This window comes from Elgaria multicarinata, chromosome 11 (genome assembly GCF_023053635.1).
Source record: "Elgaria multicarinata webbii isolate HBS135686 ecotype San Diego chromosome 11, rElgMul1.1.pri, whole genome shotgun sequence".
Classification (NCBI taxonomy): Eukaryota; Metazoa; Chordata; class Lepidosauria; order Squamata; family Anguidae; genus Elgaria; species Elgaria multicarinata.
The window spans coordinates 6,307,946-6,327,658 of NC_086181.1; the positions used below are offsets into that span (position 1 = coordinate 6,307,946).

Here is a 19,713-nt window from a genome sequence, read left to right on the forward strand (position 1 = left end):
CAGATTGAGGGGTTTAATTTGAGCGACAGCTTAGCCACGGAGCCTGATTCCAGTGCCAAGGCCTAATGCTGGCACATGTGAACTAGTAATAGGGGGTGACAGAGTGCCTCTAAGGACATGAGAGCTGCGTTTCCTCCTATCTGTCACTGCCAAATAATCATGACTAGGCCCATGTTGCTAGGATGAGGGGATGGATCTTCCAGGATGGATCTCTCTAGCATCCCTTCTTGGAGAAATGACTGGTTTCTAAACACCTGAATCAAGTTAGTTTCTGAAAGAAAACTCCTCTCATTTCCCCCCTTCCAGCCATCCACAGAACGCAGGCGTGGTTCCATGGACACATTTCTAGAGAAGACACCCAGCGCCTTATAATCCAGCAAGGACTAGTGGACGGGTATGTTGCTTGCGATTACTTTCCAATTCATAACACTCGTGTAACCCAATCCTACGTTTATGTACTCAGAAGCAAGTCCACTGCTTGGCGTGGGGTAAGATGGAGATGGGATGCCATCCCACTTCTTTTCAGGTGGATCTAAAATCGCCTCATTTATTTTCAGTGGAAGAAAACCATCCCAGGATGCTACAAAGAGCAGGGTTATGCCATTATTGCGAGATGTCCCATGATTCTCGCAGAGCTAGAACTGTTTGTGAACCTGAGAAAGGCAGGACTTTCAAAGACAGCTTCCTCCACCTTCAACAACTGAAGCCCCAAACATAGCAGAGGGCCTGCTGGGCTTAGGCCTTGGAGGAAGAGGAAACTGTCTGTCCAAGTGCCTGCATCTGCAGTGCCTGGCTGCTCCCTCTCTCAGCTCCATGTATACATCTGGCCTGCGCAGGCTGGACGATGGAAATAGGCCCTGTTTTCAACATCCAGTCTGGATGGTTGGTTCTCTATTACACATTTCTAAACCAGAAGATAGCAAATCAATGATTTGGCCAGGGACATGGTCATCCTGGCTATACTTCTTGCCCCACCCCACCCTCCACGCAATCACACAGCAAGAATGTCTGGAAACATTTGAAGAAACGTCATGCCTAGTAGTACGCCACATTGTTTGCAACCACCAAATTCTTTTAAGTATACACCTTCTTTTCTTGGGAATGATATGTGCTTCTTCGCATGCCTATATCTTAGCTTACCAATACCTAATGTTCCTTAATAAAATGTGTATTCTATTCTTTCTTTACTCTGATTATTTCAAAGGGTGAATGTACTAAGTCAAGTATTCTAGCAAATAGCTGACCTGGTCAATTATGTATCCTTAGTTACATTGTGGTAAATATGGGCCACATTGTGGTGAATGCCACCACAGGTTAAATTGAAACCATCCAACTTCCTCACCACCACCACTGCTACCACCACCACTCCAAGCACTGAATAAATCTGATTTTGTTTACTGGGGCTTACTCCTAGGTGGCCATGCATAGGATTGGAAACTGAGAGACTGGAAGGTCGGCTGTCTAATCATGGCAGAAACATTTGTTCATCACCATCACCGTTGCATGGCTTCCCTCCATCAGCCCATGCAATCTAGACCATCATTTGCCCAGCAAGAGATACTTGCATTAAAAGCTCCGGATGGCTCATACCTGTGAGCGAAGGGGAAAAGAAGGGAAAGCTGTAGGGCCCTCACAAAATCACTAGCTCTTCCAACCTGGGGAGAAAATCCTTCTTCACTTGAAGTAATCTGCTCAGTCAGACCCTGAGTGGGGACAAAATCTGACCAGCGAAGTTTTAATGAGTGCAGTTCCAACTTCTTAACTGTAGCTGAGGCTACTCTTCACACTTCAGAGATCTCTGGGAATTAAAATCCTCCCTAAATTCACTGGGCAACAACTGATGGCAGGGGAGTCTATATAACAAACATGCCCAAAATATGGAGTTTAAATGAATCATACCAAAACACATAATTTGCAGCTGTTGTAAAATGAATTGGAAAGTGGTAGTGAGAGACTTGGGAATTATTAGCCCTGGGAGAGAGATGTTGGGTAAGGCTGTGGGTAGCACATAGCAGAGATGTGTGGATCGGCAAAACTTGTGCCTGGTGGAGTTTTTCGAATTGCATCCCTGAAGCTCTTTCCAACTCATATCTGTAGCCAATTATGAGTTTTGTCTTGTTTTGTTTTCGCAGAAAAATGTGTGCGTGTTTTTGTGTGCTTTTCCCCATGAGTACACATCAGTTGTGTGCATTTTTTGAAATGTACACATTTCCTCCCATTGATTAAAACAGGTTTGTGTGGATTTTTCAAGAGTACACATTTCTATGCACATTTTCAGAAGGGCACATTTTTTGTTGAGATGCAATTTACATGTTCTGCAAATCACATCGTGACTTCAGAAATGTATGGACTACAACCACAGACTGCATTTGGGTCTGGGAGGCATGAATTGGGTAAATTCTGGTCAAAACCCAACCGAAACAAGTTACTCAGACATCCCTAGCACAGAGCTAACGTGCTGTGCTGGGATAGCACTCTGCTGCCTCCAGCGGATGCAGAAGGGGACGTTGTGTGCCTGTGACTCCTTTCTTGTGTCTTGTCAATTGCAGGGTATTCTTGGTGCGGGAGAGCCAGCGGAACCCCAAAGGCTTTGTCTTATCGCTCTGTCACTTGCAGAAGGTGAAGCACTACCTTATACTTCCGGTGAGTGGCCACAAGAACTCACAAAGCCACCTTATACTGGGTCAAATGCTTTGCGTCCATCAAGTAAAGTGCAGCCTGCTCTTACTTAAAGCAGCTCTCCACGTTTTCAAGCATGGGAACTTAAGATCCTTTGTAGCTGGAGCTACGCAAGGGATTGAGTCTGGAGCCTTCTCCATTAAAAGCAAGTGCTCTGCCACGGAACTGTACATCCACGCACTCATTCCCTCCCCTCCCATTTCTCACTGGATGAGCTCGGCCAATCTTTACTTCTCTGCCTAACCAACCTCACAGAATTGTTGTGAGGGTAAAATGGGGTGGGGGAGCTTTAGTTCCTGGAGGAGAAGCAGAACATAAATATAATACTATAATTTTATACTAGAAAAGCATAATGGTCTTGCACTATGTACATAATAAGTCTGCCTAGCATGTACAATGACCAGCTGTGCGTTGCATTACTGTGTGCGCATATTGACATGCATGTGCAGTAGAGACAAGATGCATCCAGTTCCCTGCTGGGAAGTCTATCTTATAAAGATCCTGGGGAGGGGAGAGCCTGAAGACTGGCACCAACTCTTAGAACTCATATTATTCAAACATTTGAAAAATGCCTCCATCTAGAAAGAGTCTTGTGGCGCCTTAAATACTAACGTATTTATTCTCACGTAAGCTTTTGTGGACTATATAGCCCACTTCATCCAATGCATGGAGTATTATGGGATGTTCAGCTTTATATACAGTACATATGGGGCGGAGTGGGGAGGCAGGAGGAAGAATTGTCAACAGTGAGCTCAGAAAGAAATTAAAAGTGCAATCCTATGCATGTTTAAGGAAAGGAAAGGAACCTCTCGTGCAAGCACTGAGTCATTACGGACTCTTGGAGGGACACCAACTTTCGCTGACGTTTTCATGGCAGGCCTTATAGCGGGGTGGTTTGCCGTTGCCTTCCCTGGCCTTTATTACTTTTCCCCCAGCTAACTGGGTATTCATTTTACCGACCTCGGGAGGATGGAAGGCTGAGTCAACCCGAGCCGGCTGCCTGAGAACCAGCTTCCGCTGGGATCGAACTCAGGCCGTGGGGAGCGTTTCAGCTGCAGAAACTGCTGCTTTACCGCTCCTAGCATTCTGTAGCCAGCACTGAGTGCTGACATTTGTAGGACTTTCTTCTGTCTAAACATACATATGACTACAACCTAAATGCAGGAAATATTTAATGAAGGAAATGAAGGAAAGTATCATTCTTTTCATTAAATACCAAACCACTAGCAGATTAGATAACAACTCTGGACTACACTTCTAGCAATATGGGTGCAACAACCCTGGATTACTCTGCAGCAGTGACGTAACCAATAGTCAGCTACAGTGCCCCCGCCACACACATTCACACAATAAGGATATAATGGCAAACTTTATTTACATTGGCAGCTTTTTCAGTGGTTACAAACGCAGTAAAAAAAGAAAAGAAAAAAGGAGTGGTTTCCCCCTGCCATGAAATAAGATCTGCGCTAGAAAGAACAGCTGCTCGGTGTTTGGGTCTAAATATGCTGCTACCCAATCGCAGTTTCACTAAAAATCTGGATTTCCTTGTTTTCTTTGGGTGGTATTACACAAGGGTTGATTAATAAAAGCTGTATTTCAAAATGAACCAGGGAGTCCCTTTTGCAGACAAATCTATATAGTTATCTCTATGGCCAGATGTTGACTATGGGCTCCATCACACCAGCATTTTATTGCACTCTCGACATGCCTGGTTTGCCGTTTTGCAGCTCAGTACTCGCATGATGTTGTGGGGAGCAAAGAGGATGGGACTGTAACCCTGGAGCCCAAGTTCAGAGGCCCTGGCCTGTAATAGGGTTACTACTTGACGTGCTCCAAAGTCAGAGCCCAGGCTCAACTTCAGCCTTGCTGTGTTCTCTTCTTCCTCTGCCTCCTTGCCAATTGCTCACCATCCTTTCTGGGTTTCAGAGTGAGGAAGAGGGGCGCCTATACTACACCATGGATGATGGCCAAACTCGCTTTGCTGACCTGATCCAGCTGGTGGAATTTCACCAAATCAACCGCGGCATCCTGCCTTGCAAGCTGAAGCACTACTGCACGTGTGTTGCCTTGTGAGAGGTTGTCTTTCCAGCTGGTCTGCCCCATGCCCCACCCTACGATTGGCCATGGCCAGCAACAGGGAGGAGAGCTGGGGAGCAGGCCTTTTTGAACGCTGTACACCGGGATCGACTCCAAATTTTCAACTGCTCCTTGACCCCACCTTCAGCTGCACGTGCAGCAAGTGACCAAGGAAGGACCTGCTTTGAGCCCTCTCCTTCAGCCACACACTAGGAAGCCTTGAAATCCGAAGCAAAGCCGAGGGTGGACTTGAGGTCACGGTGCTGGCAATTCACTAGAGGAGAGGGAACTCCTCTGTGGCCCTGTGGCTTTCTCCTTCCCCAGGAAAAGGGGAACTGCACCCCTCTGCCCACTGAGCATTCAGGGCTCTCTGTGTGCTCTGAGCTCGAGCTTCCTTTGGCACCACTTCTGAGAAATGTTGCTGGTTCAGTTCCTGTATCCGCAGTGTGATTCCAGAATTCCAATATTGTTGTCCTGCAGGTTTGTCAGTGTTTTTTATAATGTTTCAGAATCCCAGATTGACCGGAGACAACAGTAGGGCAAAAGACATATTGGATGCTTATCATGGGAATTGATTCCTCCGCAAACTGCTTTCAGTTCTCTTAAAAACCGTGCCTTGTCTCAAGTTTCTATGGGTGCTGCTGCCTTTGTTAGTCAAGGAACTGATTCCTTTATTGCTCAGTCTTTCCTCTCTGGTGTCTAGCATCCAAGTTTATTCAAGTGATGCTGAACCATAGGCAGCAGGTGGCAAAGTGGGGTGGGATAGGGTGGATATCAGGCAGGGATCTATGGGACAGGCCTGAAGCCATCCAGCAACAGGAGGAAAAATGGGGATGACAGAAAAGCCAGACCAGCCCTCAAACCTTTTAGAGCTCTACCGGGAGATCCATGGGCTGTGGCGTCATCCTGGAGGATATTGTAACCTGGGAACACTCCGGTCTGAGCGGCTGTCCACATGGGGAAGCAGCAGAGCACCAAGGCAAAGGTCCTTGGTCCCAGCCCCCGTGGCTCCCCACACACATGAGTGCTGTTACATCTAAGCATCACAGACAAGGAACTGAGAGTGGAAGAGTTGGTTTTCTCTCTCCGCACAAAAGAATAGAAATACCCTGGGGCTGAGAGCGGTGGAAGCAAGAAAGCTCTGCCACTGTTATTGCGCAAATCTATGAGGCCAGTATAAACTGTGATAAGTTGTGTATATAGAAGTGAAGATAATAAATGTTACTTTTTTTCATACCTTTGCTTTGGTTTTATACTCAAATTAATTGTCAGAAATGAACAAGCTAGCAGCAACCATTAAAATGAATAACAAAAATCACTCTGTAAAGAATTAAAAAAGTAATTTTATCTCTATTTATCTAAGAGACAAAACTTCTTGTGCATAAATAAAAGTTTATATTTCATAACTCTCTTTGTTTCCTTGTCCTTAACAACCCTTGTGGCAGGAATAAGGGATGTTGACACCAGGCTTCTTTCATTGCCATTATTGATGTTAGCTTGCCTTTGGCCCCTCGGTGCTAATCTTTGGATCTTTCCATATGCCAGGGAGGAGACTGCACAACTTTTGTTGAATCTCCTAGGTAACATCACAAGGTTGTGCCAGAACAGTTGAGTCCTCCCAGCTGACTTCATGGTATCTATGCTTGGAAATTTAGCATGGCAACCCTAAAGCAAAGCATGCTGGGTGATGCTCCTTGCAAGGTGTTCAGGAAAATATCCTTTCCCTTTTCCCATACACTCTGCCAAGTCTCGTGGTTTTCTTTATGCATCACAAGTGGCTGGGCCTGGAAGGGATTAGATAGGATTTGTCATGCAAATCCACTTGGAGTTTAGCAAGGGTCAGGAGATTAAGGCCTTGAGTATTGGCCAATTAGGTCTCAAGCTAGCCTTTTTAAAGATCCTTGAAGAGCAACCCTCAGGGGAAAATTTGAGGGCAAAGCTCAGAGTTGCCAGAAGCCCACAGGCTTCTCCAAGGTTTCTGGAGGTCACATTTCCCCCCTCGAAACAGGCCACTATGGCTCCCAAAATTGTGTTGATAACAGGTTGCTCGTCTGGCATCGGGCTGGCTTTGGCTGTGAAGCTAGCACAGGACAAGCAGAGGAGATTCAAAGGTGAGATTTTTAAAATTGTGTTGGCCTAAGTCTTGGATTTCTTTTGTTTCTTCCCCCATCCCCTACTTTTAGTATCAACTAGTCCAGTCTTCTCCAGCTTGATGCCCTCCTGATATTTTGGACTTTAACTTCCCTCAACCCCAGTGAGCATGACTAATGGTCAGGAATGCTGGGAGGTGCTCTCCAAAACATCTAGAGGGCACCATGTTGAGGAAGCCTGACTGAGCCTGATTGAAGGGTTCTGGCAACCTCAAAAGGTTACACACTTTTGTTGACAATTTTGTTCTAATAAAGGTATTGCCCAGCTGTGGATTTTGGATTCCCTCCACCACCACCACCCACCACCCATGGACTAATGTAGCTATCTTTGTTTCTGCTTGTACTTTTTAAGGCAGAGATCATTACTGTATCTAATACAGGGAACTAAATTGTTGCCAACCTTCCTTTAATGCAGTTTGTTAACTTAAACATAATCAAGTCATTTGCTTTCTGCATTCTGTTTTAGTTGGAAACTCTTTTTAAGTCTCCAACACTTAGCACAGATTATTCTGTCCTCTGTAACAATAGGTTTAAGACAATTGAAAGAGAGGCTCAAATGTTGTGGTGTACAAATGTATTTACTCTGCTCCACTGTCACCTCTGATCAATCAGGTTTGGCAGGTTTTTTGAAATGCTACAAAAGCTTGGGTAAGGGGGACGTGATAGAAGTAGGGAGACCCTAAATCAGTGATCCCTCTTTCCAACCATCTTCAGGTCTCTTGTCTGCCTCCAGCCTTATATTCTTTGTATAGGTAGGCAACTTGTTCTTCTGTACTGGAAGGGTCGTTTCTGGCAAATACTGAAGGCTGGCAGAAGCTCAGCCTCCCTCCCTTGATGACTGTGTATACGTGTGTGTGTGTGTGTGTGTGCGTGCGTGCGTGCGTGCGTGTGTGCGCATGCACATGCACATGCTGTTGGTGTTTTTATAGCAGTGCTATCAATTCAAGCTAGCCACCTTTTGGCAGGGAGAGAACAATGGGAATTGTGGACTGCACTTAATACCTACTCCAGGACTCAGTCAGCCCCTGTAAGCTGAGAGAGGCAGGACATGCAAGCGGGGATTCTCTCATACCACTTCTGATCTCCTTAAGATCAGTGGTGGTGTTGTGGGATAGTGGGCCCTTCACCAGCCTTGGGGCCCCACACAGGCATGCCTAATACATAAATCCATCTAATGGTTCATAACAATAGTTAGTGAGCATGCCAGGGATAGAGGTGTTTCTCAGGAATACATAAAGGCTGTAACATTGCCCTTGCCCCCCGCCCTCTAGGGCTGGACAGTTTCTTTACAGCTTCATGGAATGAGCTTAAGACCTTGGTTTTGAACATTTCATAGAATGAGTGTGTTATCAAAACGTGGGGATTGTTAGCACTCTGTCTGCAAGCTTTGCAATTAACCTCCAATCATATGGTGGTGGCTCTTACATTTGTTTCTAGTAAAGTTTACCATGAGTTTCTAAAGGGAACAGAATCAGCTGATTTTGTCTACTGCTTTCTGTTCTTGTTCCAGTTTTAATTTTTAAATTCATATTTAGGAACACAGGAAGCTAGCCCAGTATTGTTGACACTGTCTGACAGGGGCTCTCCAGGATTTCAGGCAGGAGACTTTTTCAGCCCTACCTGGAGGTGGTGGAGTTGAACATGGGACCTTCTGCATGCAAATTAGGTGCTTTAACCCTAAGCCACAGCCCCTCCCTGATTTCAACCACATCTCTTCAATATGCTGGTGTCCTGCAATTTGACCCTTTTGAGACTCTGCCCATTGAAATTTCAGGACTAAAATGTTGACCACCAGAACAGCAAGGCCTGCACACATGGCTTTAATAGCAGTTTGACAAAATGGCATACATGTAGGACCGTTTGAAAAGTTGGCAACGTTACCTACGTTGGGTGCTTGGGAGGTGGTGTTTTTTTTTTTTTAAGTCTTTTTAAGTCAAGGGTTTGAAAAATTGGCCAGGTACAAAGTAAAGTAGGGCGTAAGCTTCAGGGTGGAATTCAGAACTGTTTGGGCTGGTGTGACCAAACTCCTGTGTTCCAGTAATCGCCACAATGAGAAATGTAGCCAAGAAGGAAAAACTGGAAGCAGCTGCAGGGCCTGCTCTCAACAGGACATTGGAGATCAAACAGCTGGATGTCTGTGATGAGGAATCCATCCACAACTGCATCAACAGCATCCCCCAGCGGCACATTGACATACTCAGTGAGTATCCAGTTGGTTATGCAGTTCTTCCTAGGCCGTGGTGAAGAGGCTGGGCTCAACCTAGCCAAGAGATTTAACAATTCCCTCACATCTCATCTAAGACAGTCGCCATCTTCCTTTCCTGGCAGGGCTTCCATACATTCAGTAGCTGAATGGCTGAACAGGGGAGGCATCTTCTCTCTCCCTTCCCCACAAATCACTGCACGGCTGGAAAAGGCTGTGTCTGATTAATTTGGTCTCTGCCTGTTAAAGTCCTGGACAAAGCACAAAGCAATCCCTGCGGACTGATGAGCCGCTGTGGCACAATTGGAGGATGCCAGTGGGGCAGGAGGGATGCTTGCTGAATACTGTGCCATCCCGTGCCATGCCATGTAGTGACTACAAAGTAGGCCAATGTGATTCATTGCCATATTACAGCTGTGGGCGGGACTGAGGCTGAGAGAAAAGTGGCCTTGCCTAAGGTCCATTATGAGTCCACAACAGAGATGAATTGGAACATTTTGTATTCTCACATTACAGATCCAGGAACTGCAAAAGGTACAATCATAGAATCATAGAATAGCAGAGTTGGAAGGGGCCTATAAGGCCATCGAGTCCAACCCCCTGCTCAATGCAGGACAGATGGTTGTCCAGCTGCCTCGTGAAGGCCTCTGGCATTCTATAATTAGAATCATATGAAAAAAGATGCTCAGAGATCCTTGAGTAATCCATAGCAGTTCTTAGAAGCATTTTTGTTCTTGCAATCCTTGACGTGAGGCTTAAAATATGAAAACCGGGGAGTGGGGTATGCGGGGGAGGGCAGAGAAGATATTGGATGTCACGTTATTCTGAACAGAGACACCCATGAAGGTCAGGAAGGCAGTGGGATAAATGGAGTAGTGCAGGGGAGGGGAATGGTCCTTTGAAACAACAGGTCAATAGAGTCCAATGTGCAAATGTTGCGAGCACAATTTTGGCCCATTCCAGAGCACTGATTCTGCTCATGCTGAGCCAATCTAAATTCATCCGGATTGGCTTAGGATCTAAATGGCACAGCCAAGTCAAGAGTTGCATAGATCCTTGGCAGAAGATCACCGTTGCAGAGGGGAGGGAGGGAGCCCACCCAACCATGCACGCTCTCTGTCGCTTGCTATGTTGGATTGTTTCTTCTATGGGAGGAAGCAGATGTCCAGAACCCCCACGTAGCAGCTGCTTAAGAGTTTATACATGTGTGCACATTTATCATTTGATGACTGCAGAATTAAGGGGTGACTTGCATATGAATGAGTGGATGCACCTTCATCGTTTATTAACAGGTCATATGGGCATGACACAGATTACACACCTCTGCCAGAATTTTCATTTCACCTTAAGAGATGTGAAGGGCCAAAAACATCCGGCCCCCATTTTCCCCCCAAGGGAACTTTTTTGTTTTGTTTTGTTTTTCTGAAAAAATTGAGTCAGTTTGGTTTATGAAACATTTTCTGCTAGAATGATGAATAAAATGTTTAAGACAAGAGGGTTCCCTCTATTGCTACCCTTTCAAAACGATTTCTCTGTGGATTTCTATGATTGGATGTGGGTTATCCAACTTGTGTTTCTTTTTTTAAAAAAAGAATCCATTGCTACACTCTATAGAAAGTTCCCAATTAGACCTCACTTTTAGGAAATGCTGCTTCAGCTATAAAATCTTTAAGCCGTACCACCAAAATAAACTCTCAATACCAAAATTACAGATCCTAAAAGAAATTTGGTAGCCTGGTTCCTGTGTCGCCAGTGTGGAATGGCACCAGCACTAGAGGCATTTCAAAAACCTTACAGAAACTAAGATATTTATTAAAGGAAATTGTTTACAAAAGGTGATAAAATGACATTCTTTAAATAATGGGTTGAAATTGCTTAAAATTTCTTGAATTAAATATTCTTGGTTACCATACCTAATAGGTAAGAGAACCTTCCCCAGCTAAATAAGCACTCACTAGCTTTTCCTTCAGACCAGGTTTCACTAAACCCACCCAATTCCTTTCAAACAAGCAGTTCCTCTTGCTTCTTCTGGCTTGTCATCTTCCAGGATGACTTGCTGAAGTTCCCTCTGGTCAGACATAAAATAGGAGCATCAAATGTGTTTGTTTGTTTATTTATTTATTACATTTTTATACCGCCCAATAGCCGAAGCTCTCTGGGCGGTTCACAAAAATTAAAACCATAATAAAACAACCAACATGTTAAAACACAAATACAAAATACTTTATAAAAAGCACAACCAGGATAAATCCACGCAGCAAAAATTGATATAAGATTAAAATACCGAGTTAGAACAGTAAAATTTAAATTTAAGTTAAAATTAAGTGTTAAAATACTGGGAGAATAAAAAGGTTTTCAGCTGGCGATGAAAGGAGTACAGTGTAGGCGCCAGGCGGACTTCTCTGGGAAGCTCGTTCCACAGCCGGGGTGCCACAGCGGAGAAGGCCCTCCTCCTAGTAGCCACCTGCCTCACTTCCTGTGGCAGGGGATCACGGAGAAGGGCCCCTGTGGATGATCTTAAGGTCCGGGCAGACGCATATGGGAGGAGGCGTTCCTTCAGATAGCCTGGCCCCAAACCATTTAGGGCTTTGAATGTCAATACCAGCACGTTGAATCTGGCCCGGACCTGGACTGGAAGCCAATGAAGTTGTAAAAGGACTGGCGTAATGTGATCTTGCCAGCCAGTCCCTGTTAGTAACCGGGCTGCCCTGTTTTGTACCAGCTGAAGTTTCTGGACCGTTTTCAAAGGCAGCCCCATGTATAACGCATTGCAGTAATCCAAACGAGAGGATTTATAACTTGGTTTTATGCTTGATATACTAAATTTAAAAGCATAGTTTATTGAGACAATAATTACCGATTGACTGAGTTTACTTTTAAGAGGGCAATCTGATGGCTCCCAGACTGTGTCTGGAGAGCCATAGGATGGGACAGATCTCCTTCATTACGACCTGCAGAAGATGTGGGGAGATCCGATCTTTAGGGCTATACAAATATAACATTTTTTCATCTTTCCTCCAAATTTTGTCCAAAAACCACCAAAAAAATTGTGTGTTTCCCCCCTCATTACTTCACAATGTCCATCAATTTTACACCTCTATTCACCTCTCTCCCCTCAGACACATTTCTGAGTGTCTTTCTTCCAGTACTTCCCTTTCCAACCCTTTCTTCCAGTACTTCCCCCCCTGCTGGGATCCATAGATGCAAGTGTAAAAGTGGCTGGTGTAAAAGTGGGTGGCAGAGGAAGGGTTAACCATTCCTTCCTCTCATCCCTCCCGAAACACTCCTGCTGACATAAGTTTGGTTTGGATGAGAACCAAGCATCCCAGACCAGCAACAGCCAAGAAACATGCAGTTCTGTCCTGAACTGATATGAAACTTCTATTGGACTATCTCTCTATGACAGGACCAGCCCTACCGTTAGGCATAGTGAGGCAGCTGCCTCAGGTGGTGGATACTTGTAGGCAGAGAGTTGGAGGACATGGGCAGATATTGCCTGTCCTGTTACCCCGAAGTTAGCTTGCTGCCTTCAAGTGGAGTGGAAGCTCTTGTCCCATCACTAGAGTTGACGTAAATTTAACTGTCAATCTGGTCAGTTTCTGCGTATGGAACGGATAGACAGGCATCAACTTGTCCTTTGCCTCAGGCAGCAAAATGCCTTGAGCTGGCCCTGGTGACAACCCGTTCACAGACTCATCGTTTAATGTTGCAGTCATGTGGTGATCATCTCACATACGTGAAAACCAGCCCTCTGTTTTCCAGGGTTCCTGAGCAATGGTGGTGGGTGGGGTTACATTGGTCCTAGTAATTGGCCAGAGGCTTTAGACATCCAATTCTCCATAGAGTTACAACCACCACGTGGTAAACTTTTAAGGCTTACGTGGTTCCTGATAGTCGGTTTCCACTTGACACTTCCTTTTTTGTGAACTGCCCAGAGAGCTCCAGCTATTGGGTGGTATATAAATGTAATAAATAAATAAATAAATAAATAAATAAATAAATAAATAAATAAATAAATAAATTTACTGGATGAGGAGAATAACACAACACTTGGCTGCCTCTTTGTAGTCAACAATGCTGGGGTAGGCCTCATTGGTCCCATCGAGTGCCAGTCTATTGAGGAGATGAAGACCATCATGGAGACCAACTTCTTTGGTGTGGTGCGAATGATTAAGGAGGTCCTCCCTGACATGAAGAAACAGAAGAGTGGCCACATCCTGGTCATCAGCAGTGTCATGGGTTTGCAAGGTAAGCTGGTTTTGTTGCATTCACATGGCTTTGTTCACGCAACCATAGTTCATGCACCCCAGACGAAGCAGATACTATGGATCCAAATGCTTTAGAACGTTAAGGCTGCAATCCTAAATTCCCTTAGTAAACTCCACTGGGTATAATGAATTACTTCAGGGTAAACATGCTTAGGATTTCACACTGTATAGTCAGAATGAGCACTTCAAACTGTTCTCAGGAGCTAACTGGAAGCAAGGGTTGATCTTTTAGTGCCAGTTATCAGACTTAGGCCTGATAATAAAGAAGGCACCACTTTTGGAAGTCACTGCAATTTCAGAACTGGGTTTGAAGGTAGCTCTGCCCAGAGGGCCTTGCAACAATCTAGCTAACATTGTTGGTATGAGAAATAACATTCCAAATTGTGTAATGGATTTCCCAACAGCCTCCTGATAACCCATATTTATGGACCCTATTGCTTAATCCTCATCCTCCACCGAGACAAGTGTAAACCTCATTTTGTGCAGCCTCATTTGTTCATATTTCCCCTGCTACCTTCGATTCTCCCTTCCCTTCCCTTGTAAGCTTCATGGGACCGGGGCTGGCCATTACACTTACGTTATTCTGCAAAGAGCCATGCACAGTGAGTGATGGCGAGGAGAAGGATCTATTTCATATGCTTTGCTTCCGTCATCAAGGTGTCATCAGCCCTAAAGGTGGAGCTTCACAGACAAAACAGATGTGGCATTTGGCATGTGATCTGCCCTTCTACGGTTTATTTTTCTTTAACAAACAGCCAGCATAGGCAGGGAGCTGAGCTAGATCTGAACTGCGGCATTGGGGAGGTGGCTTTAACCCTTTGCTCCCATTGCTGGCCCAGTGGGAATCAGCCCCACATGCAGCAGCTTTTCACAATGAGGGAGAAGGTTCCCACTGGTGCACCCCCATGTCATGCTCCTAAACTCCCCCCCCATACTCCCCCCCCCAAACTAGCTGTTAATTAAAGAAAAATCTACTATGAAAGGGTAAACTAATGCCAAACCTCATGTCTGGTTTGGCCCTTAGGGACTGCAAACGGGACAGAAGGTTACATCCCCTCTACCCCGCCCCCCAGATCTAGATCAGGCTCCCTGCATTGCAGTGTGCGTGTGCAGGGTGTAGGTTCCCCACCCTCAAGGGCAGAACTACACATCTATGGTCAGGTGCCCTTTGGCTCTCATCTTTTCTCTTTGCCATCTCTAATTCAGGCATCGTCTTCAACGACATCTACACAGCCTCCAAATTCGCCATTGAGGGCTTCTGCGAAAGCCTCGTCATCCAGGCGCTCAAGTTCAACATCTTGTGAGTGGCTAATAACCCAGTGATGCTTTTAGACACCCCACCCTGCCCTGCCCCATACGTACAGTCAGGGTTGCCATCTTTCTTTTTTCTGGCAGGAAATGGTCTCCTCTGGTTTTAATATAGCTGCCAGACAGACAGACAGAGATTCAACAGGGGTCATTTTCACCACTGAAAGAGTCTAGTGAAAGGAAGAGCTTCGCTTCTTGAATCTCTAGCAGGAGAAAGTGGCAACTGACATAGAGAATAGTTGCACTGTTCACTGTTAATAAAAAGCAGTCAGAGGAAATCCACTATGCTTAGTTCAGGGTTCGCAGCGTTGCCTTTCAGCTGTCCCAGACAGGCAGGATGGGTGGTGAGAAAATGCAGGTTGATTTAGTGCAGATGACGCTGGTGACTCTGATGTCAGTGGGGTGGTGGTGAATCCGCTCTGGGTTTCAATCAGAACTCTGAGTTATCCAAGGTATTTCACATACATGCTTCGGATGTAGATGATATCTTTGTCTTCACACCTTAGATCACTCTAGCAAGCTATGTTGAATGCAGCCGACTTTCCATAAACTAGAAATGGGATGTGGTGGGGCTGGTGGGGTCAACCTGAAGTGATTCTACACAGCACATATTTGGGGTTGGCATTGGCGTTAATCCTTTTCCATCCCCATTTCCCATGCAATCTTGATCTCGTGGAGGGAGAGAACAGGCCCCACCCCCCGGCCACTGGGTCTCCTGCCGACCCCTGCGGGGCTTAAAAAAAACAAAGTGTAGGTTGATGTGCAAATGAGATGAAGTGGAGTTATGGATGACACATGTGCAAAACTGACCTGAGCTGGAAACAGACTGATTCCCATTGGAGGGACCTGGAGTAGGTCCTTGATCCTGTACAAGTAGGTGATCCTTCAAGAATTGATTCTAATGAGTGATTAGCATTGGGCATGGATTATTTGGCAATAAGAGAAGGACTGGTCACTGTTCATCTTTTTAATAATTATTCATAAGTTTTAATTAAAAAAAATCCTGTCTTGCCTCTTCTATGTCTCGGGAATTTAATGGCTACCCCTTTGGCAGCTCATGTTGAAGGGAGAGGGATCTCAGGCAGCCGCCAGCACCCACCAGAAAGGGACCGCTGGAATGGGACTACTGGAAAAGCGTGGCCCGTGGGACCATCTCTCCATCCTTCATTTGTAGTGTCAGTTTGATAGAGCCGGGCCCGGTGGTGACTGAATTTGAGATGAAGGTCTACGAAGACGCAGAAAAGGCCGACTACTCTCAGACAGATCCCGAGACAGCTGAGATATTCACCAAGGTCTACCTGAAGAACTCCAAGGCCATCTTCTCCAGCTTGGGCCAGACCCCTGAAGATGTAGCTGAGGTGAAAATCCTAGCATACGTCTTAATTTGTTCATGTGTAAGGAGGGCAATGGAGGCTGGTGGCTCCGATGTCAGTGGGGCAGTGAAGCCACTCTGGGTTTCAGTCAGAACCCTTAAGGAGCTATCTAAGCTGTGAAAGCACCATGGATAGAGCTCCTTTAGGGTTCTGACTGAAACCCGGAGCAGATTCACCGCCCCACTGACATCAGAGCCACCAGCCGCTGGTGGAAGAGGGTTGTTGAAGTAACATACAAAAGAACACGCCTATGGCTGCTGATCCTGGAGCTGTGTGCTTGATTCCCAGAAGACAAGGAGAGATTGCACTATCCTGAGGTTCAGGGAGGGGATGGAAGCTAGCATTTGCATGCCAGATTACTGCAGAATCTGTACAGTAATATTGCCAGGAGGTTTTGGCCTGCAAATTATAAGCAGTGAACAGGTTTGTGAAAGGATGAGATCTGCTTCCTTCTCATCTTTTAAAGCAAGAGTGGGCAGACGTTAGGCTTGCTGGGTCTATTTTGCTTTTCAGTAGAACCCTAAGGGCTGCCAAACGCAAAACTGTGGCTCAAGAAGGCCAACATGGGATTCCAGGGATTTCTTTTCAGTACCAGAACTGGAGCTCACACAGAGTTCCTTCCAAACATGCAGCCTAATTTAGCAGGGAAATGAGGCTTTTAATTGCCACTGTTATTAAACTATTGAAACTCAAAAACCTTTGCTGATCTACAGCAACTCACCTGGAGATCTATTAGTAGGTCCTAATCTGCCTTCTGCCTACCCATGTTTTAAAACACTAGCATCACCAGTATCTGTGAGGGAAGAGGAAGTTGTCTGTTTGGCTGGGATTAAAACCTTACATATACTTTTTAGGGACAGGATAGAATAGCTTTCCTGGGACAGGTTGAGGACCGGGAAGAGATTGCTGAAGGTAGAGAAACAAAGGGGGAAGGGAGCCCACAGGCAAGGGGGCAGAAGGAAAGGTTGGATGTAAGGGAATGGGGAATGAGGACTGAATTACACATATTGATGCCCATTAAAGGGCCAATGTTTTGTTACAGGCTTCTAGAATTCTATAATAACAGTAATAATGTATATAGACTTAGGGCTTGTCTAGAGCCTAACATTTGAAGCTGTCCATCCCCAACTCCCCAAACAGCCTTACAACATATCTGGCCATCCCAACATACACAAAACAGCCCCAAATGTCAACAAGACAGAGAAATGGAGACAGCTCCAACACCTTCTCAGTCCTTTCCTCTCTAAAACTATCCTAAATGACTGCATATTTGCATTTAAGCTCCCATTTCCTTCTCCTTATAATACTCTGCTTGTTTGCAAATTATTTGGTTCCACAAGCAAATAATCCCACCTAATCTGGTTCCAAAGCCTTTTAAATTTATGTGAGCTTCCATTGTCCTTTAAGCTCCAGTTCTCTGAAACTGCCCATCAGTAAGCTCAGCAAGGAGAGAGACCCTGGTGGAAGGCAAAGCGGATGCCAGTAGGTGGCTTACTGTAAACTATTACAAGACCTATCATGAAGAAGGAATGCAATTGCAGCACACAAGACATGGGTGGTTTTTTTTTGGGGGGGGGGCTTTATAACTTCATGGAGGCACAAATAGGAATAGTCTGCTAAAGCAGCGTGAGGGAAGTCTGTCCCCATCCCCCAAAGACCACCACCCAAAGACAGTTCTATTCTGATTTTGGTTTGTAGTAGAATTTGTTAGCAAGGTGAGCTTTGGAATCTGCGCAAGTGTAGGCCAGGGCACCAAGAGAGCAGAGAGGCCAAAGAGGCAGTGTGTGGCGTTGACTTGAGTGAACATGTTAAATCTTTGGCTGCAGGAGTCTAGTTCCTATGGAATTGGGGTACCAACCATCAGAAACGGATTATCCTTTTGAAGCAGGATAACTGCTTTTACTGCTTTTAAATTATATATTGTTTTAACTTGGATCATGGTTTAATTTGTTTTTAACTGTGCATGTTTATGGTTTTATACTGTATGTTTTTATCTGTACGCCGCCCTGAGATCTTAATGATATAGGGCGGGATATAAATGTTTTAAATAAATAAATAAATAAATAAGCGGGAGATACCATTGCAAATGTATTCATTCCCCATTTTATATGTTCCTGGAAGACAGAAGGCATTACTCCAGTTCCTGACAAGCCTTCTAATGGCAGCTCTCCTGATCGCTTAGACCCATTCATCTTCTAGCAATAACTAGTTTTGATTAATTCTCGGGGAATCCGTGAATTCTAGAGGAGCACAGTCATTACTGGTTGTCATTAAACTGTGTTGACTTCCAGGGAAACATATTCTAGGAAAAGAGAGGTGGGTGGGATTGCAGATTAGAGTTAATTTGAGCCAGAATGTACCAGGACATAGACCTGAAACTTTTGGAATACTATTTATGTAATTATTAAATTGAATATTATTTATCATGTTTCTGTTCCTCCTTACTGCAAAGCAACTCAAGAGGACTTACATGGCCCATCTCCATCTCCCCCCCCCACCCGGCACCATTTCATCATCACAGCACCCTGTGAGGTAGCTTAGATTGAGAGAAAAACCCTGGACCACCGTGAGCTTCATGGCTGAGGTGGGATCTGTCTCTGGGCATCCCAGGTCCTGCGCTGACATTCCACACTGGCTCTCGATCAGTCAGGTATCTTTGCAGGAGCACCATCCCCTTTGCCCAGGCAGTGCCTGCTGTGACATGGGACTGCATCATCTAGGAACAAATAATGCTCCCCCCACCTTTCTTCCCCTGCAGGTTGCTTGCTTTTGCTCATGTGCAAATTTATGAAACTTTAGTCAACTGATAGGACTAAATGATATAATTAAGGGTGCTATCCAATGCACGTTTAGACAGAAAAATCTCCTGCAGCTATCAGCATTCTCCAGCCATAGGGTTTGTTCCCTCAATGTATAATATTTCTTTAATGGAGGGTCAGCCCTAACAGAGGCCTTGTTGCTCACCAATGAGGCTCCACAAGCAACAGCCAGAGGTCTCTCCGATGGCAGCAATCCCTCAATAACAGGCATCAGGAGAGAAAGGGCAATGCCTTCCTCAACCCAGGGTCCTCCAGATGGATTGGAATATAACTCCCATCATCCCCTGCTGGAGGGGGATGATGGGAGTCTGCCCCACCTGGAGGGTGGGGAAACTTGCCCCGGGGCTTACTGGCATTTATAGAGATGTCTTCTGTTTCCTTTAACAGCACACGCTGAAAGTCATCACTACGGCCAGGCCACCCTTTCGCCACCAGACCAACGCCATCTACACGCCCATGACTGCCCTCAAGCATGCTGACCCCACTGGGGTCCTGATGACCGACTCCTTCTACAAGCTGGTCTTCAGATATGACACCCTTTTGCACGTCAGCTTGAAAGCTATCCGGCTGCTCCGCTGGCAAGCCCACAAAATGAGGCAAGGTGCCAGGTTGTTGGGTTTCCGGTGAGGCAGCCCTTGGAGGGGGCGAGCAGAGTTATGAGGCCCAGGGGCTGGCAAGCAAGCCAGTTAGAAGATCACAGACTAGCTGCACTTTACCCAAATTTCTGTTCACACCTTTGAAATTCTTTTAACTCCTAGTTTTGTTTTCACTACTCTGGAGTGTGTGTGATTATTTTTATTTTTTTTAACTTCACACCCCTGAGAAGTATTTATTTTA

At 45.4% G+C, this 19,713-nt stretch overlaps 2 protein-coding genes across 3 annotated transcripts in view; both read left to right on the forward strand.

Moving 5' to 3' along the window:
• Positions 1-6,130, forward strand: part of GRB7 (growth factor receptor bound protein 7) — a 72,408-nt gene extending 66,278 nt beyond the window's left edge. For both annotated transcript variants that reach the window (XM_063137356.1, XM_063137355.1), the window contains exons 13-15: positions 307-394; positions 2,550-2,643; positions 4,606-6,130. In XM_063137356.1, the coding sequence (XP_062993426.1) occupies positions 307-394; positions 2,550-2,643; positions 4,606-4,752 (329 nt within the window). In that variant the 3' untranslated portion in view covers positions 4,753-6,130. The remainder of the gene's footprint in view (positions 1-306; positions 395-2,549; positions 2,644-4,605) is intronic.
• A 639-nt stretch (positions 6,131-6,769) lies between these two features.
• LOC134406975 (retinol dehydrogenase 8-like) lies at positions 6,770-19,503 on the forward strand. Its single transcript, XM_063138678.1, has 6 exons — positions 6,770-6,866; positions 8,944-9,105; positions 13,177-13,356; positions 14,583-14,676; positions 15,859-16,042; positions 19,264-19,503. Exons 1-6 carry the CDS (start codon positions 6,770-6,772, stop codon positions 19,501-19,503), a joined length of 957 nt encoding a protein of 318 aa, XP_062994748.1.
• The last annotated feature ends 210 nt before the right edge of the window (positions 19,504-19,713 follow it).

What these genes read in the sequence shown, in the direction of transcription:
- LOC134406975 (XM_063138678.1), top strand. Translation starts at nt 6,770, where the DNA reads ATGGCTCCCAAAATTGTGTTGATAACAGGTTGCTCGTCTGGCATCGGG. An exon ending in CAGTGTCATGGGTTTGCAAG is followed by an intron (nt 13,357 to 14,582) that starts GTAAGCTGGTTT and finishes TCTCTAATTCAG; the next exon opens with GCATCGTCTTCAACGACATC. An exon ending in GCGCTCAAGTTCAACATCTT is followed by an intron (nt 14,677 to 15,858) that starts GTGAGTGGCTAA and finishes CTTCATTTGTAG; the next exon opens with TGTCAGTTTGATAGAGCCGG.